Source organism: Narcine bancroftii, chromosome 7 (assembly GCF_036971445.1).
Source record: "Narcine bancroftii isolate sNarBan1 chromosome 7, sNarBan1.hap1, whole genome shotgun sequence".
NCBI lineage: Eukaryota > Metazoa > Chordata > Chondrichthyes > Torpediniformes > Narcinidae > Narcine > Narcine bancroftii.
The window spans coordinates 206,033,560-206,060,212 of record NC_091475.1 but is presented as its reverse complement, the minus strand read 5'-3'; the positions used below and the strand labels follow the sequence as shown (position 1 = coordinate 206,060,212).

The window sequence follows — 26,653 nt, the reverse complement described above, 5'->3', positions numbered from 1 at the left end:
TTCCCTATGCCAAAGGTGCTCTGTGATTAGTAAAGGATTGCTTGGGTTGGGATGTGGGGGGAAAGAAAAAGTTTGAGAACCACTGAATCAAAACCTTCCCTACCTCACACCCATGACCCTCAACTTTTTTTGTTGCATGCCTGTGCCTAACTAAGAGTCTTTTAAACTCCCTATTGTACCAGCCTCCACCACTGCAGGCACACACTTCTTTGTGGGAGAAAAAAACTTGCCCTTAACATCTCCCCGAAACTTTACTCCCTTCACCTTATACAGATGATTTTTGGTATTTGCCTTTGTTGCCCTGGGAAAAAAGTTGCTGGCTGCCCACCCTATTTATGCCTCTCATATTATTATACAAGTATACAAGTTTTCATAATCACAAATGCCTTGGTAGCAGCAGCATCAAATGAGCTAACGGAGTCCTGAAGGAAATATCTGCCAGTCTGGGAACACAGCAGATAATGAGTGAACAAGGGAGAAACTTTAAATTAATTTTTTGTTTAAATTTAGACACACAGCACTGTTAACAGGCCAATGAGTCCATGCCATTAACCTACACCCCATTAACCTACAGCCTGGTACATTTTTGAAGGGTGGGAGGAAACCGGAGTCCCTGGAGAAAATCCACGCAGACATGGGGAGAACTTGCAAACTCCTTACAGATGACAGATCCATGTCCAGTACTGATCGCTGGCGCTTAATAGGCGTTGTGTTAATTGCTATGACAAATGCGCTGCTTGTAAACCTGGTTAAGTTAAGAATATTTGTCATATTATACCTAGTACAGGGAAAAGTGATCTTATGCTGGCCAAACTAACAGGTTGCTTTTAACATATGGCACAATTTAGAGTATAGAATTGCAATGAAAAGATCAAATAAAACCAGTCAATGACGGCTCTGCTGGTTTCATTCAGGAACCTGCCTGATTGTTGCAGGGAAGAAACTCTCCAAGCTGCAAAAGTGCTAGAGAGACTTAGTAGGACATGCAGCCTCCATAGGAAGTAAAGGGTAAGCAAAAAGAGACAGGCACTTATAAATAAAAAGGAGGGGGAGAAGAGGAGAGATAAAGGGGCGGGTGGGGGGGGGGGGGGGAGTGTGGCGCCATCAACGATCACCCGCAGACATGAAGCAAGAAGTCAAAGGCTTTATTACTGAGAAAACCTCGGCATGCCTCTACATGCTGCTGGCTCATGTCCAAGGCAGGTATGAAGGAGGAGACTAGGTATCTTAAGGGGAGGAACTCCATGCACAGAAGTCAGGCCAGCCTGCCCAGTTAGGTCATGCCTGCAGTACCGTGTTCCGTCACATTCACCCCTCCTTCTTTTGAATGAAGTCCCTCGGGGTGACGTGGGGCAATGTTCATCAGCTCAGGTTGTGCAGCCCATAACAGTTTAAAGGTTCAGCCGATCCGGTGGTTTTATCCTGCACTGTGTTCGCCGCAGCACGTACTGTGTTGGCTTGTTCAGCAGGTTGAGTGTTGGAGGGGTGAACTGTGTCTGTGTTTGCAGGTTCCACGGAGGGTGGGGAATTTATAGGGGTGGGGGGGGGCCAGCTCCAGGAGCTGTGGTGGTGGTGGTAGTGGGATCACTTTATCACCTGTCAGGGTGATCCCTGGGGCTGACTGGTCACTGACGGGGACTACTGGGTGCACCTCTCATGCCCGGGGCCCCAGCTCAAGCCAGGTCCCAGATGGTCACAGCGTTGTCCCATTTGTCTGGGTACCTTCCCAGAGCATACTGTGGGTTCGCATGCAGGAGGTGCACTTCCTCGACCAGTGGGTCTGTCTTGTAGGTCCTAACATGCTTCCGGAGAAGCACTGGCCCTAGGGTTGTCAGCCAGACTGGCAGCATGGTTCCTAATGCTGACCTCCAAGGGAAGGAGTACAGTTTTTCACTTGGGATCATGTTAGTCACAGTGCAAATTAGGGACCTGATGGTGTGCAGCCCTTCTGGAAGGACCTCTTGCCACTAGTAGATGGGCATCCCTTTTGACTTGAGGGCCAAAAGAACTACCTTCCAGATCATGCCATTCTCCCTTTCCACCTGCCCATTCCCATGGGGGTTGTAGCTGGCGGTTCTACACGTGGCTATGTCCTTGGAAAGGAAGAATTGCCACAACTCCTCACTCATGAATGAGGACCCCTGATCACTGTGAACAAAATTGGGGTATCAGAACAGGGTGAGGATGCTGCAGAATGCTTTAATGACTGTGGATGTGGTCATGTCAGGACAGGAGATGGTGAATGGGAAATGTGAGTACTTGTCCATGATATTCAGGAAGTAGGCATTCCAATTCATGGATGAATTGGGATCCCTTGAAGTCTATGATGAGACGATCGAAGGGGCGAATAGCCTTGATGAGTTGGGCTCTCTCCGATCGGTAAAAATGTGGCTTGCATTCTGAGCAGACCGAGCAATTGCGAGTCAGCTCCCTGACCTCCTCCACTAAATAGGGGAGGTTACAGACCCTCATAAAATGGTAGAGCCTTGTGACCCAGGGATGGCAGAGACTATGGTGCGAGCCAGCTCCCTGACCTCCTCCACTAAATAGGGAAGGTTACAGGCCCTCATAAAATGGTAGAGCCTTGCGACCCAGGGATGGCAGAGGCTATGGTGGAGGGCTTGAGACAATCTACTTACACCCTGGTGCAGGTTCCCCTGGACAGGGCATCAGGTGGTCCATTGAGCTTGCCTGGCTGATACAAGATCTCGTAATTATAGGGGGACAGCTCAATTCTCCACCTCATGATCTTGTCATTTTTAATTTTCTACCACTGTTTGTTTTTGAACATAAAAGCGATGGCTCTCTGGTCTGTCAGCAGAGGGAATGGTCTGCTGGCCCAATAGTGCTTCCAGTGCTCCACTTTAGCCTGTGTCTCCTTCTTGATGGGGGAGTGTCTGCGTCTGTGGCCTTGAAAGGTTCAGGAGAAAAATGCCATTGGCCTGCTTGCTTGGTTTAGCGTGGCGGCCAGGACAAAGACAGAGGGATCGCTCCCCACTTGGAATGGGATGGATTCATCAATGGCATGCATCGCCGCCTTGGCAATCTCATCCTTGATGCCCTCAAAAGGCTTACGGGCCTCCACCAACAGGGAAAGGTGGTGGTTTTCACCAGGGGTTGGGCCTTGTCGGCATTGTATGAGAAGGACCTTTTTAAAACCTTTGGGTTCTGGGCAGAGGTAGTTTCAGAAGGGGGCGCATGTGCTTTGGGTCGGGGGTGATTACTCCAGGATTGCCATATACCCCAGGATTGCCAGCTGCTTGGTGCTAAACACGCACTTTTTCTTATTCTATGTGAAGTTGAGAGATTTTGCAGTGGCCAGGAACCTCTGCAGGGTCATGTCATGTTCCTCCAGGTTATGGCCGCAGATGCTGACGTTATTCAATAGGGATAAGTAGCTTTCAGTTTATTGTCATCTACCATATGATCCCTCTCCCTTTGGAACACTGATACCCCGTTCGTCAGCTTGAATGAGACCTGCAGAAAGTGTTTGTTTCTGGTGAATTGGAATTTTGTTATACGCCAATTTGAGGTCCATGGTGGAGAAGACCCTGAACTGGGCTATCTTATTCGACATATTGTCCGTGTGGGGAAGGGGGTCGGCCTCTAATAAGGTGACCCTGTTGATGGTCTGGCTGTAATCGATAACTATCCATTACTTCTCCCCATTCTTCACCTGCCTTCCAGGGCTGTTACTGGGTTCCCTTCCCTAGCAGTCACCCCACTTCCGTTTATATGAATTCCCTGTCCCTGGGGCTGTATCGCCTGCTGTTAGTGGAACAGAAGGGGCAGAGGACCCAGAGAGTGGCCAAGCTGCAGGGCTTATTCGGGAGGATGGGTTGTTATTACTGACGTCAAACTGCATCAGCACACCCTTAACCTAGCACACTGGAAATCCAGCCCCAGGATGATGGGTGCATAGAGATGGGGCATCACCAGCAGTTTGAAGTTTTTATATTTTGTGCCCCTTACGGTTAGGGTCATGGTGCAACACCCGTAGATTTCCGCAGAGTAGGATTTAGAGGCTAGCGCTACCTTGCACTTCACCAAGAACACAGTCAGGGAATAATGTTGGGCTGTGTATGAAACTCTCTGTGCTTCCACTGTCAAACGGGCAGCCCATGGTGTGGCTCTTTACCTCAATGTCCATCATCAATCACTCCAGCTGGTGTGGTCTGCTCTGGTCCAGCACAATAGGGGCCAATGTCAGCTCACTGCCCGAGTTGCTGCTGCTATGTCGTTGAGACGGCTGCTGCCAAGATGGCCGCTCCATGGATTGTACGCGGCGGAGTCCGGAAGAGAAGCTGGATGTCGTCGCTTGCCTGTTCCAGATGTTTGGTTCTTGGTTTCCAGAAATGGGTCAGCCCAAGATGGTAATGCAGGTCACAGTCTACACATGCCACTGGTAGAGTGAGGTTTAGAGCGGCATACCTTGGCGTAGTGCCCTTTCCTCCGGAAGTTTGAGCAGGTCGTGCTATGGGACAGACAGTACTTTCGCGGGTGTTTGCTTTGGCCGCAATAATTGCACCTCATGCTCAGCCGTGGCAGCAGTAGTCAAGGAACCCGAATCCCAAGATGGCATCATCCATTCTCCCCACTTGGTGGCTGTGTGGCCTGCTGAGTAGGCCTCCATGTTCATTTAGGCAGTCTCCAGTGATCGGGCCATCTGCACGACTTCCTGAAGGGACCGATTGCCCTTCTCCAGGTGTCACTCCCTTATGTGATGGGAGCGGAAGCCTGCGACTAGCCCGTCGCGAATGAGCTCCTTCTGGTAGGTTGCTGCAATCACATCCCGACACCCGCAGGCTCACCCCAGCTCCCGCATGGCCCTTACGAAATCGTCGACTGACTCACCAGACGTCGGGTCCCCAGTTGGTAGTGAGCATACATGACATTCATTGGAGCCCCGCATTGTTGTCGCAGTAGAACCCATTTCAGTCACAAATTATTTGGTACACTTGGTAGCCCACCGCTGCGAAGAGCAGGTCATATCGATTGCTGTTGGCTGTGATCTCATGGCGCCTCATGTAGGCCTTCAGGCAATGTAGCTACATGTTGAACCTGACGGAGGCCTCTGGTTCCTTTTGATCGGTTTCCAGCTTCTCCAGTCTAATCATCTTAGCCATGGCAATTAAAATTCTGATTAATAAATTGTTGCACGATCAATGACCATCCGCAGACACGAAGCAAAAGTCAAAAGGCTTTATTAATCAGAAATGCTGCTGGCTTACATCCAAGGCAGGTATGACGGAGGAGTCTAGGGATCTTATGGGGAGGAGCTACAGGTCCAGTCCAGTGAGGTCATGCCTACAGTACCATGTTCCACCATAGGGAGTAGAGGAGAGATAAAGGAGCAGGGGGAGAAGTACAGGCTAACAGGTAATAAATAGGTCATAGGTGGGCATAAGTGGGAGAGCTGAAGGTGTGGGGACCTGAAGGAAAGGAGACAGAAGGATAGGGAAAGAGAGGCCAGGGTTTAACAGAAACTGGAGAAGTCCATAGTAAATCTTCCCCAAAACCTTCTTTCCCTTTCCCACTGTTTCCTTTCCTCCATCTCCCCATCCCCTTCCCTTTCCATTCAGAGAACTTTACCCTTTCCATATCACTTCTCAGCTTTTTGCTTTTCTACCCTCCTACCGATATCCATCTGTGATCTATTACTTGTTAATCTGTCCCATTGAATTTAGAGCACAGAAACGGGCCCTTTTCATCTGTGCTGAATTATATTTCTGCCTAATCTCACTTACCTGCACCCAGCTCATCCCTCAATACCCCTCCTGTCCATGTAGCTGTCTAAATATTTTTTAAATGTCAAAATCAAGCCGACAGTTACCAATTCAATTGACAGCTCATTCCACGCTCCTGCTACTCTCTGCGTGAAAATGTTCTCCCTAATATTCCCTTTGAACTTTTTACCTTTCGTCCTTCACCCATATTCTCTAATTTTCATCTCACCTGACATCATTGGAAAAAGTCTGTATTTTGTCTCTACCCATGATAGTTTTGTATGCCCATAGCAAATCTCCCCTCTTCTGCACTCCAGGGAATAAAGTCCTAATTTGTGTAACCTTTCCCTGTAACTCAGTTCTTCAAGTCCTGGCAACATCCTTGTAAATCTCCTCTTCACTATTTCAAACTTATTGATATCTTTCCTGTAGTTAGGTGACCAAAACTACTCCAAATTTGGATTCACCAATGTCTTGTACAACTCTATGCTTTGATTTATGAAGACCAAGTATCAAAAGCTTATTTTATGATCCGATCTACCTGTGATGCCACTTTCAGGAAATTATATATCTGTATTCTCAGACCTCTCTGTTCTACTGCACTCCTCATTACCCTCCCATTTAGAGTGTGCGCCCTACCTTGGTTTGCCCTTCCAAATTGCAATACCTCACATTTGTTTGCTTAAATTTCATTGTACTTCTCCTCCTGTCCCTTCCTCCCTTCTTCCCCCCCCCCCCCCACCTTTTTATTCAGGCTCCTGCTTGCTTTTTGCTCATACATTGATGACGGGCTCAGGCCCAAAATGTTGGTTACTCTTGACTTCCTTTAGTTGCTGCGTGACCTGCTGAGTTTCTCCAGCAGTTTTGTGGATTGCATTACCATCATAGCATCTGCAGACTTCCCTTTTTAAGTCTCTTTAAGCATGTGGATGTGCACCTTTATATATCACTGACGGGCGAAGAGTGAAGGGAGAATGTTCTGGGTGTAATGTGTCCTTCAGTATATTGCTGTCTTTTGCAGTTCACAACATTCACAGTTGAAAAAAAATAAGCGCAGGCGAATCTTTTGGTGGCCCCAGAATAGCATATTGCTATGGGGAGGTTCAAGAGCCTGTTATATGTTGTAAAAGCACTGTTCTTGATTCTGGAGGAGCTGGACTTCAGGCTTCTGTACTTTCTACCTCAAAGTAGCAGCGAGATGAAATTATGATCTGGGCGATAGGACTCCTTTATGCTGTTGATTGCTTTCTTGAGACAGCGTCTCACGTTGATGTCTTCAAAGAACAGGAGGTAGGGAGGGAAATGCACGGCAAAATACTGTGACAAATGATTCTGAATCCTATCCCTTCAAAACAAAGTTGGCTGTGCAGTGATGTCTGCAACCCTGGTCTGTCTGTCTCTTATTTAGCTTGTTTCTACTCTTCACAGTATTCATGAAAACCCATTCATTTGCCTTTATCCATCTGGGAGTGAAATACAATGCTTCATCTTAACATAGTCTTATTTCCTCAATGGACTTTTATTTTTACATTGGTACCTCACCAGATTAGTTCTTAACATTCATATGTTAACAAAAATGGTGTTACATTTATTTGAATTAAATTTCTTGAGAGCACACCATATTTAAATAATTCAGAGGATTATTATCTTTTTGAAGCTTTTGCGATGTTACATCCTTATAATTCATAAGGTGACATGTATGTTGCTAGTAATCTTATTTCTAAAAAAGCCGTGTAGCAAACCTATTCCCTTTCACATTTTATCTTTTCACCAGGAAATACATTAACTTGGTTGTCAAAAGTGAATGCTCTTTTAATACATATGAATGGCATTGGTTCACACGATTTTTATTAATGTCGTGTGACCTACAGAGTTCTTTCCTCTCCAATTCAATGACTATTTCTTTCAGCTCTGGAATTTCTTACCTAAACTTCTGCCTGGCTCTTTTATAATCCACCTGTGGTGAATCTCTGGAATTCGGCACCTAGAACATTGTGAAGGTTAGATCTTCGAAAGCATTTGAGGAAACGGTAGATTTAGTTTTTGAAAGGTCAGGGAATTGAGGTCAACGGGAAACTGGTGAAGAAGAGGAGATGAGGTCTGGAGCAGATCAGCTACATTGAATAGAAAGTTAGGGTTCAGGAGACAAATGGCCCTCTCCTTTTCGTATGTTCTTATGAAGCTTTTTAAACCCAACTTTAGTCAGTTTTTCAAGTTTCTATAACATGAAACATAGAACACTACAGCATACTGCAGGACCTTCAGCCCTTGAAGTTGTGCCAACCCATAGATTCTTTCCATTTAAAAAAAAAGTACTGAACCTTTCCTGCCTCCTCACCCTCTATTTTCTTTCATCCGTGTGCCTGTCTAGGAGACTCTTAAATGCTCCTAATGTTTCAGCCTCTACCACCATCCTTGGGAATTCCAGCCATCCACAACTCTACGTGTAAAAAAAAATACCCTGATATCTTCCCTAAACTTTCCCCCCTTCACTTTGTACTTACGTCCTCTGGAGTTTGCTATTCCTGCCCTGGGGAAAAAAAAATCGCTGACTGTCTTCCCTGTCTATGCCTCTCATAATCTTGTAGACCTCTATTAAGTCTCCTCTCATCCTTCTTTGCTCCAAAGAGAAAAGTCCCAACTTTGTAAACCTTGCCTCATAAGACTTATTTTCCAATCCAAGAAACATTCTTGTCAATCTCCTCTGCACCATCTCCATAAATTCCACATCATTCCTATAATGAGGTGACCAGAACTTATCACAAGTGTGGCCTCACCAGAGATTTGTTGAGTTGCAATATGGTCTCTCAATTCTTGAACTCAATCCCCCTATTAATGAACCCCAGCATCCTATAGGCCTTCTTAACTATCCTATCAACCTGGACAGATGTATGGATTTGGATCCCAAGGTCTAAATGAGCCAGGTAGGAATTGAACCTACAGTCGTCTGATTGATCTATAGTCAGACACATTATCCATTGCACTACCTGCCCCAGTATTTGTTCATGGAATATGATTATCACAGACACCTGTGGGCATGCCTGATTGCCCCTAGTGTGTCAGGTGGCAGTTTAAGGATGGCCACGTTATTGTGATCTGAAGCTGCTTTTTGGCCACCTCAGGCAAGGATGAGAGGAATTGTCCTCTGAAGGACATTAGTGAGCTGAGTGAGACCCTCATTCTTACAGTACTGAGAAGAGTTTTAATTTCCAATGACTCAGGTTTAAGTTCCTCCACTGCCTGCTGAGATTTAAACTTATACTTCTGGATCTGTGATTTAAATCTCCGGCAGGTGCTCCAGAAACAATTGCCATGCTGCCATACTGCCAGTTTGGTTCTAGTTAATTCTTAGGAGAGATTGAAATGAGAGGGTTAGGGGGAAAAAGTTGAGAAGGAACATGAGAGAAAACCTCTTCATTCAGAGAGCGGTGGCTGAGTGGACTGACCTTCCGGAAGAGGTGGTTGAAGCAAGGTCAATTTTGTCATTTAGGAGAAATTGGATAGGTGCATGGATGTGAGGGAATTGGAGGATTATGGGCAAATTGCATGTAAATGGGACTAGAGGAGATCACTTAAATCGGTATGGACTAGAGGGGCCAAGATGGCCTGTTTCCATACTGTAATGTTATATATGGAAAGGCTCCACATAAAATTTCGACATAAACCGAAGTAACCTTGCCTTCTAGCGACCATTACTCTTGAGCCATGCCAGTGCTTGCAGCTGATGGGTTAGTGGCCATGATTCTGCCCTTTATAAGCATGAATCAGCAAATATTAGAAGGAAAGGGTTGGAGGGATATGGGTTGAATGCAGGCAAATGAGACTCGCTTGTGTAAACAACATGGGAGGCATGGATAAGTTGGACCCAAGGTCTGGTTTCTGTGCTGTAAATCTCTACAACTATGATTCTGGGAATGAAAGGGTTATCACATGAAGAATGTTTGACAGTTCTTGCCTTGTACTCGGAATATAGGAGAATGGGAGGATCTCGTTGAAACATTTTCAACATTGAGTAGTTGTAAAAAGGTCATTTCCCATGGTGGGAGAGTCTCATTAAATGGCAAGGCTGACTCGATGGGCTGAATAGCCTATTTCTACTCCTATGTCTTATGGACTGGTCTGGTAGAAGCAAGGCCAAAGTTGGAAATTTACACTTGCCTCTACCTATATGACGCTCGCAAGTTGCAATTTACTCCTTGGCTTTAATTGAGGCGATCAGTGCTCATCACCAAAGCAGCTAGCTTGATTGGAACCCACCCTAAACATTCATATCAGCCACCACCTCCAGGGCAGAATGAGGCATTCAGGAGCCTTGGTGTGCTGTGGAAATTGGAATGTAAGGATGTAAATAATATTCCAGTGCAAGTTTTGTTTGGGATTGCTGATCCATTCTGCCATTTCCCAATGCATCCCAAAGTAAAAATTTTTGTCTATTTGTGGACCTTAACAATAATAAAATCTTGACAACGCACTATCCCAGGGATAATGCAGATACCATACTTGTCACAGGGAATGTGTAATCAATTTGGTTTAAAAAAAATTGATTTTTTTTTGGCAAAGAGATGAATCATAAAGATAATTTACAATAGACAATTAATCAACCAACCTGAATGTCATGGGGATATGGGAAGAAAACAGACAGCCCAGAGTGAACTTGCACAGATACAGGAGAATGTTCAAACTCCACACAGTCAACACCGAAGATCAGGATTGAACTTGGGTCTCTGGCGCTGTGAACCTTCAGAGAGCCCCTTCTTCCCCTTTTATCAGGAAGAAAATATAGGGGCTTGAAACATTAAAACCTCCAGATTCAAAGAGAGTTTTCCTTCTGTTATCACTCCTAATAAATGGAAATCTCATTGGCAAAATATGATGCTTCTGCACTGTTTTAACTTTATCTTTCTCCATACCATATACTTTGTAACACTACACCCTGAACTCTTTGATAACAGTCTACACTTTTGTTTTATTATTGCATTACTTCCTGTACTTAAATATGAGTTGCCTCACCTGGATAGCACACAAAACAAAGCTGTTCACTATTGCAGTAGATATCGCAGCTGGCCCATTCAGAGCCAGCTCTCCAGCGCATGACGTCCTGTTTTGCGGAAACTGCCAAAATGTTTGGCCTGGAAGTCAGCCTGAAGAAAACTGAGGTCCTCCATCAGCCAGCTCCCCACCATGACTACCAACCCCCCCACATCTCCATCGGGCACACAAAACTCAAAACGGTCAACCAGTTTACCTATCTCGGCTGCACCATTTCATCGGATGCAAGGATAGACAACGAGATAGACAACAGACTCGCCAAGGTAAATAGCGCCTTTGGAAGACTACACAATAGAGTCTGGAAAAACAACCAACTGAAAAACCTCACAAAGATTAGCGTATACAGAGCCGTTGTCATACCCACACTCCTGTTCGGCTCCGAATCATGGGTCCTCTACCGGCATCACCTACGGCTCCTAGAACGCTTCCCTCAGCGCTGTCTCCGCTCCATCCTCAACATTCATTGGAGCGACTTCATCACCAACATCGAAGTACTCGAGATGGCAGAGGCCGACAGCATCGAATCCACGCTGCTGAAGACCCAACTGCGCTGGGTGGGTCACGTCTCCAGAATGGAGGACCATCGCCTTCCCAAGATCGAGTTATATGACGAGCTCTCCACTGGCCACCGAGACAGAGGTGCACCAAAGAAGAGGTACAAGGACTGCTTAAGGAGATCTCTTGGTGCCTGCCACATTGACCACCGCCAGTGGGCTGATATCACCTCCAACCGTGCATCTTGACGCCTCACAGTTCGGCGGGTTGCAACCTCCTTTGAAGAAGACCGCAGAGCCCACCTCACTGACAAAAGATAAAGGAGAAAAAACCCAAGCCCAACCCACCAATTTTCCCTTGCAACCGCTGCAACCGGGCCTGCCTGTCGCGCATCGGACTTGTCAGCCACAAACGAGCCTGCAGCTGACGTGAACATTACCCCTCCATAAATCTTCGTCTGCGAAGCCAAGCCAAAGAAGAAAGAAGATATGACAACAAACCATTTCATTGTAATGGTGTCACTGTTAACGTCTTCCACCTCGGTTAAAGTTCTCTCAAATATGGGCCTTACTCTTAGTCATTTCCCAACCCCATCCATTCATTACAATCCATCTGATCTTGTTCTGAGCTATTGGTTGCTCACCCTTCTCCCTGAAAGGCAGGCAGCTTCACCAGTGTTTGGATCTTGCTGACAGTCCACAACCTTCATGCCAGTTAAGGAGCTGCTGCCATCAAAACGTTTCCTTCCTCTCAGTGGCAACATTGGGCAGTGATAGCAAATGCTGTGTGTGCTCAGTTCTCCATGAATCACTTCAAACTTGCCTCCACGTTGGAGTTGTTAGGTGGAGGAATAAATGCTCTATGAAAGATGAGGCTTATCAGAAAGGGAGAGGAAAAGCCTGCTGCCACAAGAGGATAAGTATCATGTGTATCTAATTGGCAGGGTAGGCTCACTGAAGTGAGGCGAGGAATAAATGCAATGAATTCTGGCAGGATTGCATTAATCCTTGTGGAATTTAGTTAGAATTGTGATTTACCTGATCATAAACTGCAAAAAATGCAATTCAGTTGCATGTGTCATAAATTTCCAGAATGAATCTTTGTTGCCCAGGTGCCCAGTGCCAGTTTTAATTTCATATTAATGTACCTCTGAGATTCTGTTTCCGGACTAAGGGAAGGTAGGGAATTTAGAAGAGGAAATTGACAGCACTGAGATTATTAGTGGCAGGCTGAGATTGGGTTTTCCTCTATTATGACAAATAAAGATCCACTATATTAAACTAATTTTGAATTTTACATGTTTTTTTCACTTTTTAAAATGTAGGCCAACAGCAAGGTAACAGGTCCTTTTGGCCCATGAGTTTACACTCCATTAGCTGCAATCCCAGTACATTTTGAAGTGCAGGGGAGGAATCCAGAGCACCTGGAAGAAACCAAGCAGACATGGGGAGGATGTACAAACTCCTTACAGGCAGTGCCATATTCAGACCTCGTGGCTGGTGCTTTAGCTGCTACACTGACCCTGCCGCAGTGCACAGAAACAATTTGCTTTGGTTTTCAACTTGTCAAAGCTATGAAAGTAACTTATTTCTCAACAGCCCAGTGAATGAATTTTTACTTTCTACCATATTCTTGTGATTTTCCACTTCAAATGGATTGAGCCTTAGCAACCTTAAGACACTAATGACACACTCCAGTTATCTGGAGACTCCTTTTCCTGATTCCTTCAACCTCTACCTAACTTTTTCACCCACTTGATCCATTCCCCTGTGGTTACATCTGTCATTCATCTCTTCCCTATGGTTCCCATTATCACCATCAGATTCCAGTTCTGATAGCCTTTGATCCCTCTCATTAACCTTCACCAGTCATGTTCAGTTTCACCATCCCCCTGACCCACCTTATTCCATTTGCTCCTCTTTTGTTTCTGGTTATTCTCTTATTTTGGCACCTATCAATCATCTGCATCTGTCTCTTGACTCCATCCCTTCCACTTAACCGCATGGCAATATCTGCACGTCATTCCTCAACCCTCCTGGTTCACCAGTATCCTATTGGCACTGTCTAACTTTCCCACCCTCCCCAACTTATACTGGCTACTTCCCCTCTCCACCATCAATATTGATGAGGGGTTTTGACCTGAAATGCTTCTGAAACATTACCTATTTCTATGTCCATAGATCTTGCCTGATATTCTGGGCTTTTCTTACCCTTTCTGTTTTTATTTCAGATTTCCAGCATCTGCAGTTCATTTTTATCCTCAGTGAAAAGCTTTGTTTTATGTGCTATCCAGGAAATTTATAGGAGGTAGTGCCATAATTAAACCAAAGTGCAGGTTGTGGTGTTATAGTAAGTCAAAGAGTACAGGATATGGTGTTACAAATAATAAATGCAGGCTGCAGAGAAAAGTACAATTTAAACAGTGCAAGGGTGTAATTTTTTTTTTACCAATAAGAGGTTCATTTAAGTGTCTGATAACAGTGGGAAAGAAACTGTTCTTGAATCTGGTGTTAAGCGTTTTCAAGCTCATGTATCTTCTGTCTGATGGGAGAAGGGGGAAGTGATTGTGACCAGAATATATTGGCAGCTTTCCTGAGAGAGTGGCAGGTATAGAGAGAGTCGATGTGGAGGGGAGGTTGGTTTGCATGATGTTCTGAGCTGTAACTTACACATGGAAAAGTGAGGAGCAAAGGCGAAGCAACTATCCTCACTGGGAAGTAAAACACGAAAGTCTGCAGACACTGTGGTTGAAGTAAAAACATAGTTGGAGAAACTCAGCAGGCCAAACAGTATCCTTTATATTGCAAAGATAAAGATACATATCTAAAGTTTCGAGCTTGCGCCCTTCATTAAGTTACCCTCTCTGGGAACCCACAAGGCACGTAGCACCTCCTTCTGACTCTACCCATCATTGGATCCTAGTCTGAAGTGGGCAGTTTTCAGACATCAGAGAACCAAACTTTGTCTATTAGCATGCAATTGCTTTAAGTTTAGTCACATTATAATTCCAGTCTTAAGTAGCTTTGTGCAGTGCTCTCTAAAGTTGACTTATTTTTCATCACCAATTATCAATGATTTTGATGGTTAGTAAGTTTGTGAATGTGATTTGGTGGTCCAGCAGACTGGCAATAGATTATCTCAGATTACAACAGGATAGTCTTGGGACAGTTGAGCAAGATTGAGATGTTTCACAGTGCTCAACGAAAGTATATTCCAATTAAGGGAAGGGTAGGGAGAGCCAGTCTCGGATAACTAAGGAAGACATCAAACTAAAAGCTCATGTCACCAAGGGTAGTGGGAAACTGGAAGATTAGGAAAACTTTAAAAAGCAACAAAGAACCACTGAGCCAAGCAATAAAAATTGGAAGATATATTATGAAAGTCAGCTAGCACAAAATATAAAATAGATAGTAAAAATTTTATGAGTGGCTGAAATGAACAATGAGCATAGATCCCTTGGAAGATGAGAAGGGGAATGAAAATTGGGTCGTGTGAAAATGGCCAGGGCTTTGAACGGCTATTTTGTGTTGGACTTCATGGTGGAAGGTAAGTCCTGAATGAATGTATCCAAAGGTAATGAAAGAGATGGCAAAATTTGTAGTTGAGGCATTTGTGGAAAATGATTGAAACTAGCATTAAGGAAGAAATTGTTCCATCAGCATGGATCCACGATAGGGAGATCCTGTTTGATACATTTGCTAGAGTTCTTTGAGGATATTAAACAAGCACAGTGGATAGAGGGAGACAGGTGAATGTTGTTTACTTGTTCTAGAAGGCGTTTGATAAGGTATTAAAGGTTACGGAGAGAAGGCGGGGACGGGGTACTGAACTTTAAGATCAGCCATGATCTCGTTGAATGGCGGAGCAGGCTCGAAGGGTCGAATGACCTACTCCTGCTCCTATCTTCTACGTTTCTACGTGTTGCATAAGTTGGGGGTAAAGTATTGGCATGGATAGAAGATTGGTTAGCCAAGGCAAAGATTTGGGATCGATGGGTCTTTCTCTGGATGGCAATCAATAGTGAAAGGAGTGCCGGAGGGGTTGGTAATTGCCATGCCACTGACCTGAGGGGCAGCTTTTCCCACACAGAGTGTGGAAGGTATGTGGAATGGTCTGCCAGAGGAAGTAGAGGAGGCTGATACAATTGCAACATTTAAAAAGCATTTAGACAGGTGTATGGATAAGAAAGGTTTAGAAGGATCTGGACAAATTACAGGCAAATGGGACTAGCTCAGGTAACCAGTGGCCTAAGGATCTATTTCTATGGCAGGAAAGGACTGCATCCTGCTAACATTGGAGTCCACTGCAGACTTGATGTCATTTTAAAACCATGCACTGAGATGATCGCCTTCCAATTTTGAAAGCTTGGTCGACCTCATTTTACACAACTGTCACCTGTGTGGCAGGTAAATTCAAAGTAATGTGGACTGAACACCAACTCCATATTTTTGTCTACAGCACTTTATTAAACTGGAATTGCTCCCACACCTCAGAGATGCAACATGAGAATGGGATTTGTCTTTGCACGATATTCTACAATCCAGAATCAATATTCTGTACTACAACAGAATTCATAATTCTTCATCTTAGGATAATTAATGGGACTGGCGTGACTGGGAAGATGATTTTCCTTTATCACACAAATGCCCTTTGAAATATATACCAGGCACTGGGTAAACGCAAGTGACGAATTGCATTTTCCTATCTACAGGTTGATGCTATTGGAAAACTTTGATGTGTGATCTGATACTTTGTTGCCTTTGAAGTTTACCTCTTTAGTTTTCAAGACCCCCTCTGTAGCATTAACAGTTTTAGTATGTTGATGTGTGTCTGCGTTTTTGTGTATGTTTATGGGATGCCCTTCCCTGCCACCAAATTTGGCACGAATCCCACGATGTTGAGGAGGTCATTGTGTAAAGCAAAACCCCAAGAGCACGCACGCCTGATGCGTATATATTTGCTGTGACAAATAAATGTAATGATTATGGGTCATTAGCTTGGCTTCTTTCATAATAAAGAGTTTTAATTGCCTCCAGTTTCCGGGAATTAGTTAAGCCCTTCTATTATATGCCCATTACTCGAGTTGTAGTTGGTTGCTTGCATACAAACTCTGTGACATCACAGAAGTCAATTAGGTCCTTCATTGCAAGCTTGTCAAGAGCATTTCTATGCAATTTCTCAATATAAAGCGTTTCTGAAGGGTCTGATAATGCTATTTTGTGCAGCTTTTAAGCTTACTCACGGAAAGTCAGACTGTATCACAGTTGAGCTTTTAGAGCTTTCATCACGGACACTGGGGGATTTTAAGGGAGTCTGAGTCAATTCTGTCGAGTGGATAGACACTGAACGACAAAGCCAGTTTGCAAAATCTGCTTTTTCTTTGACATGGATAGAGTTCAAAGTACTGAAAACATTAATGGAAATGGACTGTCTTGTGCTTGGAGAAAGACAGGGGCTGCTGTCATCAAAATACTCGCCTGTGTAAAAACCTGTAATTGAGATGCATTTTGTAACACAAAATAGGACTGAAAGGCCTTTGAGATCAAGGCTTGGAAGAATACAGCCATGTTTCAAGAAAGAGGAGAGAAGTCTTAAATGTTGTTCCTTGCATTTCATCAGGAGCTCTATAAAATGTGTCAAAAACAGAATGTGATTGTTCCTGTTTTTAACTCTGATCAAAACTATACTAGTCTATTCCCTTTACCTCAGGGAGGTGATGGGTGACATCCTTGAGAATCTGTTTGATGTCAAGTTAGTTTTTCCATTATGTTAGAATCAAAAAATGTATTATTTTCTCTCACTTTTTAAAAAAAAAGTTACAGAATTGAGGCAATACTGTCATTTATTTGATCTTGTCATAATTGTGCTCTGATGGGGAAAATAAAACACTTGAAAGTAGCTGACCAGACAGATGAAATTTACCCAAGGTAACTGTGGGAATTGAGGGAAGAGATGGCTGAGATGATCTTCGCAACATCACTGGAAACATGAGTCCTGGAGCATTGAGGGTTGCAAATGTTATTCCCCTGTTCAAGAAAAGGAGTAGAGATAACCCAGGAATTATAGACCAGTAGGCCTCACTTCAGTGGTGGGCAAAGTGTTGGAGAAGATCCTGATTTACAAGCCTTTAGAGAAGCATAATCTGATTAGAGATAGTCAGCATGGTTTTGTCAGGAGGAGGTCATGTCTCACGAGCCTGATTGATTTTTTAAAAATGATGTAACAAAGAACACTGATGAAGTTAGAGGGGTGGATGTCATGTATATAGATTTCAGCGAGGCATTTGGTAATATTCCCCATGCAAGGCTCATTCAGAAAGTAAGGAGTCATGAGAACTAAGGAGGCCTTGTTTTGTGCATACATAATTGGCTTGCCCAGAAAAGGGGTTGTAGATGGTTTGTATAATGCATGGATGTCAGTGACCAGTGGTGTTCTGCCAGGATCTGTTCTGGGACTCCTCCACTTTGTGATTTTTAAAAGTGACCTGGCTGAGAAGTGGCAGATGGAGTTTAACCCAGAAAAATGTGAGGTGGTTTATTTCAGTAGGTCAAATTTGAATACAGTATTAAAGGGAGGACTTTGAGCAGTGTGGATGAACTGAGAAATCTTGGATCCTTGTCTCCAAAACACAAACCTGCTGCACAGGTTGAAGGTGTTATTAAGAAGGTTTTTGGTGTGTGGGATTGAGTTCAAGAGGAAACATTGCAGCTGCATAAGACTTTTTGGTCTACTGTGTTCAGTCTATTCACCTCAGGAAAGATGTGGACGCTATAGAGAGGGTGCAGAAGAGATTTACAAGGCTGTTGCCGGGATTAGAGAAAATGCCTTATGAGGTTAGGTTGATTAAATTTGGTCTTTTCTCCTTGGAGTGATGATGGATGAGGGCTGAATTCAAAGAGTTGTACAAAAGAGACATCGATTGTGTGGATGACCTGGGGGCTTTTTCCCAGGGCTGAAATGGGAAACATCACTGTGGGCATAGTTTTAAGGTGCTCTGGAGTAAGTATAGGGGCGGGATGCTTAGTTTTTCACACAGAGGGGTGGGTGAATGGAATGCGCTGCCACCATCTGTGGTGGAGGCAGGTAAGAGATTATTAGATAGGTACATGGAACTGAGAAAAATGGAGAGTTGGGAAATTCTAGGCAGTTGATGGAGTCGGTGATTATGTTGGGACTGTGAGGTGAAGGCCTGTACTGGTTGTAGGTTTCTACGTTCCATGATTATAGCCAAGGTAGTGTTGGGAAGCTACACTTGGCTCTAAATCACCTCAAGGAATAAGGGAGAAAGTTGGAATGTGGAAAGTATTAGATTCACTATTTCTAAATCCTGTTATGTCATATATGAGTATTAAATTAGTCATTATATTCTCGGTCATTTTGAAGCCTGCTGTCATTCATTCTTCTGATGAGCACACAAGGAGGCCAGTTGGACAAAATACCCAAATAACTTTGCAGTCAAATCCAAGAAAAATTAGTTTCTGGATGAAAGTGTGGCTGATGAATGGTTCAAGGGAGGGTTAGGATCAAGAGTTTTAAGGATTCCAGAGAATCGGTACATAATTCAAAAAGAACTGTGTTTTCTCTTCACTAGTGCCTTGTGTTTGAAGATTCCCCGAATGGAGTTAAGGCGGCGTTAGCAGCAGGAATGCAGGTGGTCCAAATTCCAGATCCACAGCTGGACCCAGAGTCTACGAAGCACGCCACCTTGGTAATCAAGACAATGGAAGATTTCAAGCCGGAATTGTTCAGCTTGCCTGCATACGATTAGTCTTTTGGCCAGCTTCAAAGCACAGAATTGGTTTCTTTTTTCTCTCTTAATCCTGAGAGGAAGGATACCATTCAATTTTTTAAAAAATTGCCTGTTTGAGGGTGAAATATTGGCCCCCAACAATATAATAGAGACGACCTCTGCACCTATGCCCCAGTCATTATATGTGGCAGAAACAAGCCCTTGGTCATGCTGACCAAGTTGTCTACCTGAGACAGTCCAGTTTACCTCCATTCGGCTCAGATCTTTCAAAATATTTCCTATCCACATGTCTCTTGACCATTGAGATTGTACCCACCTATATTGCTACCTTTAGCCTTTCCAGCCTGGTTTTACAAATCTGAAGTGGCTAATTCAATTTGAAAAATGGCTTGAAAATCATCATTAAGGCTCTGCTTGTAAACTAAAAGAATGACCATGTGCTAAGTTTTGATTTTTTAAAAAACTTTAGTAGTGATGAATTCTCCATGGTGGATTTCATGGAGATATATGGCATCCAATCTCTTGGTCTGCAATGAAGTCATAAAGTCCAAAGATCACTATTGTTTTTTGATGGAACAAGGGACCTTATTGTGTGTTCTGCATGGCCAGTGAATTCAAGGACACCACTCACGTTGGATCCATAAATAATCAGGACAGAGCAGAATTCATGTCCGGTGAAAGCCACCATTAGCTGTAAAATTAATTTGTATCCACAGTATTTGTTTTGCACAACTTTTATTCATGAAATGGAAATGGTACTTTACAGTATTGGGGCTCGTCCAGTTAGAGCTCTCAAAATGTTCTCAGTCAAATCCAAAGGTCTTGTGGGGAGTTTTTTTTATGGGGATAAGGCTGGAAAGGGGTACTGATGGTAGTGATCAGCCATGATCTGTAAAATGGCGGTGCTGGCTTGACGGGCCGAAGGGCCTACTCCAGCTCCTATTGTCTATTTAGTTGTGTTTTGTTTCTGATTGCTGTCGAGCCCATTTGCAACTCATTATCTATCAGTTAATGTTCATTACTTTTATTGCAGAATTAGCATAATTCCATGATATATTGTACATGATAAAAATGAAGAATAAAAGAGCAAATAATAGCTCTCAGCTGAGGACAGATACGCTGAATAATAGCGGAGATTGATCAGCTGTATCACAATTATCCACCATCTGCAGTCTCCTGGATTATCAAAAGAACGGATAGAGCAGTTCACCAATGCATTGTTTAAAGATTTTGTTCCATAGTCAGTCATTTTTAAATGGCTGAGAACATTTGTGTCACATTTCTTATGTTCGCTTTCTCCTCCCTAACCTGCTGTTGCCTCAGTGTTATGCAGAAGCTGGAGAACTCGGCAGGCTAGGCAAAAGCCCTGCAGAGAAACAACTCAGATCAATAACCTTTCAGAAGAGGCCCTGACTTGCTGAATGACTACAGCATTTTCTGCTTTTATTTCAAGTTTCAGGTTTTATTGTTTGTGGCGTGCTTAATGCAATTTGACGGCCGGGACACTGCATAGTTTTTGCGGAGCAAGTTCCTCATGGAGAGGATAAAATTATTGTTGTGTTCTGTTTTTTATGGATATTCCTTCCTCGACTTCATTATTGACATCATCCCAGCCCACTGAGTTAAATATTAAAAATGCACAGAAATAAAAGCAGAAAATATTGGAAATACTCAGCAGGCCAGGCAGCATCTGTACAATTCACATTTTAGGTCAGTTATCTTTCATTAGAAGTGCTTTCTTTATTCTATTGAGTCTAAAGGTTGAGTGAAAATTACCTCCGAATATACTGTTCAACTGACTGTAAGAAGAAAGATTTATACTGTACGTGGAATGCCTAATTAATTATTTCTTGAAGTTGCACATCCATATATCACTCAGGGCTTGATGTATAATTCTGCTTCCATCAACCACATTATTAGGTATAATTGGTGGAAAACATTTTCACTAGTTTTTGAAGTGAAAGCCTGCCTTCCTGGGAACGTTTGGTGGAGTGGAGTCGTTAGAGCTTAACACTGCTTCCATATCTACCCAGTAACATTCGTCTGGAATTGGGAACTGACCACTCCATTGCTCTCAGTTCGAGGTGCATCAATATAAGCAAAACAAATGCTGCTCTCCATCTATTCCATCTGTTTTATGATTTTAAAATTAATAGTTTAACGTTTTGGTGTTCAAAGGCTTGTAGATTTTGGACGGAATCAGTCCCTTTTAAAGTAATCACTTTGGATTGTTATATAAGTGATTATGTGTCTGGATTTTACTCACTTGTTTTGAGACATCTTCAGAAAATATTTGTTTGACTCAAATTCTCTCAATATATATGATGTCATATCTATTTTGTATCATCAATTTCTAGGAAGATGATTATTGATATATTTCATTAATTATTAAACTAAATGGTGTATGTTTGGGTGTGTTTGTTTATCTTTGGCTTGGCTTCGCGGACGAAGATTTATGGAGGGGGTAAAAAGTCCACGTCAGCTGCAGGCTCGTTTGTGGCTGACAAGTCCGATGCGGGACAGGCAGACACGATTGCAGCGGTTGCAAGGGAAAATTGGTTGGTTGGGGTTGGGTGTTGGGTTTTTCCTCCTTTGCCTTTTGTCAGTGAGGTGGGCTCTGCGGTCTTCTTCAAAGGAGGCTGCTGCCCGCCAAACTGTGAGGCGCCAAGATGCACGGTTTGAGGCGTTATCAGCCCACTGGCGGTGGTCAATGTGGCAGGCACCAAGAGATTTCTTTAGGCAGTCCTTGTACCTTTTCTTTGGTGCACCTCTGTCACGGTGGCCAGTGGAGAGCTCGCCATATAATACGATCTTGGGAAGGCGATGGTCCTCCATTCTGGAGACGTGACCCATCCAGCGCAGCTGGATCTTCAGCAGCGTGGACTCGATGCTGTCGACCTCTGCCATCTCGAGTACCTCGACGTTAGGGGTGTGAGCGCTCCAATGGATGTTGAGGATGGAGCGGAGACAACGCTGGTGGAAGCGTTCTAGGAGCCGTAGGTGGTGCCGGTAGAGGACCCATGATTCGGAGCCGAACAGGAGTGTGGGTATGACAACGGCTCTGTATACGCTTATCTTTGTGAGGTTTTTCAGTTGGTTGTTTTTCCAGACTCTTTTGTGTAGTCTTCCAAAGGCGCTATTTGCCTTGGCGAGTCTGTTGTCTATCTCATTGTCGATCCTTGCATCTGATGAAATGGTGCAGCCGAGATAGGTAAACTGGTTGACCGTTTTGAGTTTTGTGTGCCCGATGGAGATGTGGGGGGGCTGGTAGTCATGGTGGGGAGCTGGCTGATGGAGGACCTCAGTTTTCTTCAGGCTGACTTCCAGGCTCCATTAACAATGGCGTGAAGCAAGGCTGTGTTCTCGCACCAACCCTCTTTTCAATCTTCTTCAGCATGATGCTGAACCAAGCCATGAAAGACCCCAACAATGAAGACGCTGTTTACATCCGGTACCGCACGGATGGCAGTCTCTTCAATCTGAGGCGCCTGCAAGCTCACACCAAGACACAAGAGAAACTTGTCCGTGAACTACTCTTTGCAGATGATGCCGCTTTAGTTGCCCATTCAGAGCCAGCTCTTCAGCGCTTGACGTCCTGCTTTGCGGGTGTGTTTGTACACAAGTTCAAATTACAGGTATGACTGAAAATTACATTCCTGTGTAGTAAGTGTTAATTCTCCTATTCGCATTGAAGCTTTGGTTGGGTGTTTGAAAAGAAGTGGCAGATATATCACTTAAAAACATGGATAGAAATGCTGTTTACATTAACATATTGAAGATAGAGTCAGGCTCTCAGAGTGCGAACATTTTGTGAATTTATTCATCATGTAGGCATTGATGAATTGCATTCAGAAAGAAGTAAATTATACTAGGCTATGGATCCTTTGGTCATACAGATGTCATTCTTCTTCAGTGCCATTTCACATCAGCCTGCCCGTACCTTCATTGCAACACGAGCACCTGAGTCCAGATTGTGAATCTTGAACGATAAACAAATTACCGGAGCAACTCAACAGTTTAAGCAGCATTTCTGGAGGAAAATGAGCAAATCTTGAAATTAAACAGGAAAGTCTGCAGGCTCTGGTTGTAGTTTAATGCACAACACATGGTGGAGAAACTCAGCAGGTCATGCAGTCTCTGTATGACACAAAGATATATAACCAATGTTTGGGCTTGAGCCCTTCACCAAGGTATGAGCAAAAAGCAGGTGGATGCCTGAATAAAAAAGGTGTGGGGGGGGGGGTGAGGGAGGAGCACAGGCCCAGAGGCAAGAGGTCATAGGTAGATATGGGTGGGAGGGAGAGAGAAAGAGGGGGGATGGGCCTAACAGAAACCAGAGGTCAATGTTAATGTTGGGAGAGTGACCAGATGGAAAAGGAGGTTTTGTTCCTGCAATAAGGCAGTGCATGAGGCCATGGACAGACATGCTGGTGTGGGAATGGGGCACGGAATTGAATATGGCCACTGGGAGTTCCCCACTATTGCTGCAGACAGAGCGAAAGTGATCAACAAAACAACCTCCCATTCTGTTCAGTCTCTACAATGTACAGGAGATCACAAGGGGAACAGTAGATGTACTTGCAAATTTAATGAATCTTGAAGCTGGATGTATGGTATTTATAGGTTTTAAAAGCCTTGTGAAGAGCAAGATGTCCGTTCTCCACACACTGCCTCTCACATCCCACTTGCATTGGTTCTGCCTCTTTTGTTTGGTGATGAGACTGGCTTTTTTCCACTGAGATTAGATGAGATGCAAACCAGAGGACCTTGGTTAAGGATGAAAGGGAAGACATTTGGGGGCAACATTACAGGGAATTTCTTCACAGATCAAATAGTGGGAGTATGGAATGAGCTACCAGCTGAAGTAAATGCAGGCTCAATTTTTTTCATTTGAGAAAAATTTGGACAGGTACATGGATGGGAGGGATTTGAACTGGGTGCAGGTCAGTGGGACTAGGCAGAATAATACTTCAGCATAGACTAGATGGGCCGATGGTCCTGTCTCTGTGCTGTAGTCTTCTATGGTAGCAGCTTGGAATTGAAGGGGGCAAATAGTGACCTTCTCTGCTTTGATCCTCCATTGTCAAATGTTAACAAAATGACACCTTTTAATGACTGAGAATGTAGCAGTTTCACAAGTTGCCTTTCATCAAACTATCCATCAAAAATGTTTAGCAAATTCTAGTTGTAGTGAACTTGTAGTCATGTATATAAAAAGAAATTGTAGTACTGCTTTGTCAAGGATGTTTTGCATATAGCTTGGAAGCACAAGACAAGCAGGCAGAACAGACTTGACGGACTGAATGGTCAAACTTCTGCTCCTATATTTAATGGTCTGTGGTCTTTTGGTCTTGTTCAAATAAATTCCCACAAAGTGATCTGCCCTGGTGGGGGATATAAAAAAACCCACAAGTGAACATAGATTTTGGTTGTGTGGAAGGAGTTTTAATCAAGCTAGAATATAGAACAGAACAGAAATAGGACATTCTGCCCACAATGTCGGCACCAAATATGATTCCAAATGAAACTAAATGTCTGGTGCATGCACATGATCCATATCCTTCTATTCCCAGCATATTCATTATTTCTGGAATTACGAATCTACTCTCAGATCCCTCCTGTTCTATCGCCCCCTCAGCACCCTTCCATTTACTGCTTATGGCCTACTTTGGTTTGCCCTTCCAAACGGCAACACCTCACACGTCTGCATTAAATTGCATTAATCTGGAATTTGGCAGTCTACTTTTTTCAGTGAGTCCAGATCAATGCAAGACTAGAAAGCCTTCTCTCATGTCCTCTACACTTACTAATCTGTGTCATCTGCAAACTTGCTGATCCAATTTCCCACATAATTATCTTGATCATTAATACAGCTGACAAGCAAGAATGGGCCCCCAGCACTGATTCTTGAGGCACACCACAAATCACAGGCTCCAGTCAGAGAGGAAGTCACCCATTGGCTTCTCTCGTTAAGCCAATGTTGAATCCAGTTTACGACCTCACCATGAATACCAAGTGACTGAATTTTCCTGACTACCTCCCATGTAGAACATGGTCACAGGCCTTACAGAAGTTTATGTAGACAACATTCACAACCTTTCCTTCATCAACGTTATTGGTAACATCCTCATAAAACTCTGGGATTTGTTAAACATGACCTACCATGCACAAAGCCATGTTGACTATCTCTAATCAGTCCCTGACTATCCAAATAGTTGTATATCCAATCTCTTAGAAAACGTTTCACTAACTTAACCACGACTGATGTCATGCTCACTGGCTTATAATTTCCTGGATTATTTTTGGAGCCTTTTTTAAACAATGGAGCAATCCAATGCTCTGGCAGCTCACCTGTGACGTAGGATGTTTTAATTATATCTGCCAGGGTCCCTGCAGTTTTTGCCTTGGCTTCCCTCAATGTCTGTCTGATGGAATATCTTGTCTGGCCCTGAGTAAATACAGATGCAAAATCTCATTTAAGATTTCCTCCTTATCTTCAGATTCCATACATGGCTAACCACTCTGATCTTCAAAAGGAACATTTTTTATACTCCTCAAGTACCTCATTTGCCTGTTGATGACTTTATCTGCTGTACTCCTCTTCTTAACCAGATCCTCAATATCCTTCCAAAATCAAAGTCCCTTATGCCTGTTAACTTTGCCTTTAATTCTTACAGGAACGTACAAACTCAACTCTCGAAATTTCATCTTCTAAGATCCTTTCTCATTTCTGAATCCAATTTAGAATCTCAGCCTGAGGCCCAGATCTATTCCTATCAATAATTACCTTGAAACTAATGGCATTACGATCACTGGACCCAAAGTGTTCCCCTGCACATAATTCTGACACCTGTCCTGCCTCATTCCCTAATAGATATCCAGTATTAACTCTCTCTAGTTGGTATCTTGATACAGTAGAAATCCTTAAATCAGGATTGGGTCAGTCCAGACTTTTGGATTTTCAGGCAATACTTTTAAAATTCAAATTTAAAGAGAAATAAAGAAATGAACAAGTAAATATCGATAGTTTATTAATTAGAAAAAAACAGCATGCTTCATTTATTAAAAAAGGCAGTTTTAAAGAAAAATAAAGCCAACAGTTGACAAAAATGTAAATATTACATTTTTCACTACAAAAGAAGTTATAATGCTGAAATTATTTAAAAAAAAATGAACATTGTAAGAGAAAAATACAATATGCAAACAAATTTCTTTGTAATAAGATTACCTGTCTTAAGTGTGTCACCATTTGTCGCTGTGCTCCTGTGGCACTTAACACGTACACACATGCACACAAAACCCTACTAAATTTATAGTTTGAGAATTTTCGAAAAGTTCCAGAGTTCTGCCATCTGGAATTTTGGACTTCTACTGTATATTCGTTGAGAAAACTTTCTTGAACACATTTAACCATATAACAATTACAGCAAAGAAACAGGCCAGTTTGGCCCTGCTAATCTATGCCGAACACTTTTTCCCACCTAGTCCCATTGACGCACACCTGGCCCAATACCTTCCACACCTCTCTCGTCCATATACCTATCCAACCTTTCCTTAAAAATTGAAATCAAACCGGCATTTAGCACTTTGGCCGGAAGCTCATTCCACACTCTCATCACCTTCCTAGTGAAGA

General features: G+C 43.4%; 1 protein-coding gene across 3 annotated transcripts in view; it reads left to right on the top strand.

The window, feature by feature from the left end:
• Positions 1–26,653, top strand: part of pudp (pseudouridine 5'-phosphatase) — an 86,222-nt gene that overhangs the window by 43,333 nt on the left and 16,236 nt on the right. Inside the window, exon 4 of one of the 3 annotated variants that reach the window (XM_069892070.1) lies at positions 18,862–21,425. The exons of 1 other annotated variant lie outside the window; for it this stretch is intronic. In XM_069892070.1, the coding sequence (XP_069748171.1) occupies positions 18,862–19,038 (177 nt within the window). In that variant the 3' untranslated portion in view covers positions 19,039–21,425. Of the gene's footprint in view, positions 1–18,861; positions 21,426–26,653 lie in introns of those variants that run through there. One more of the 3 variants, XM_069892071.1, reaches the window with a different exon arrangement.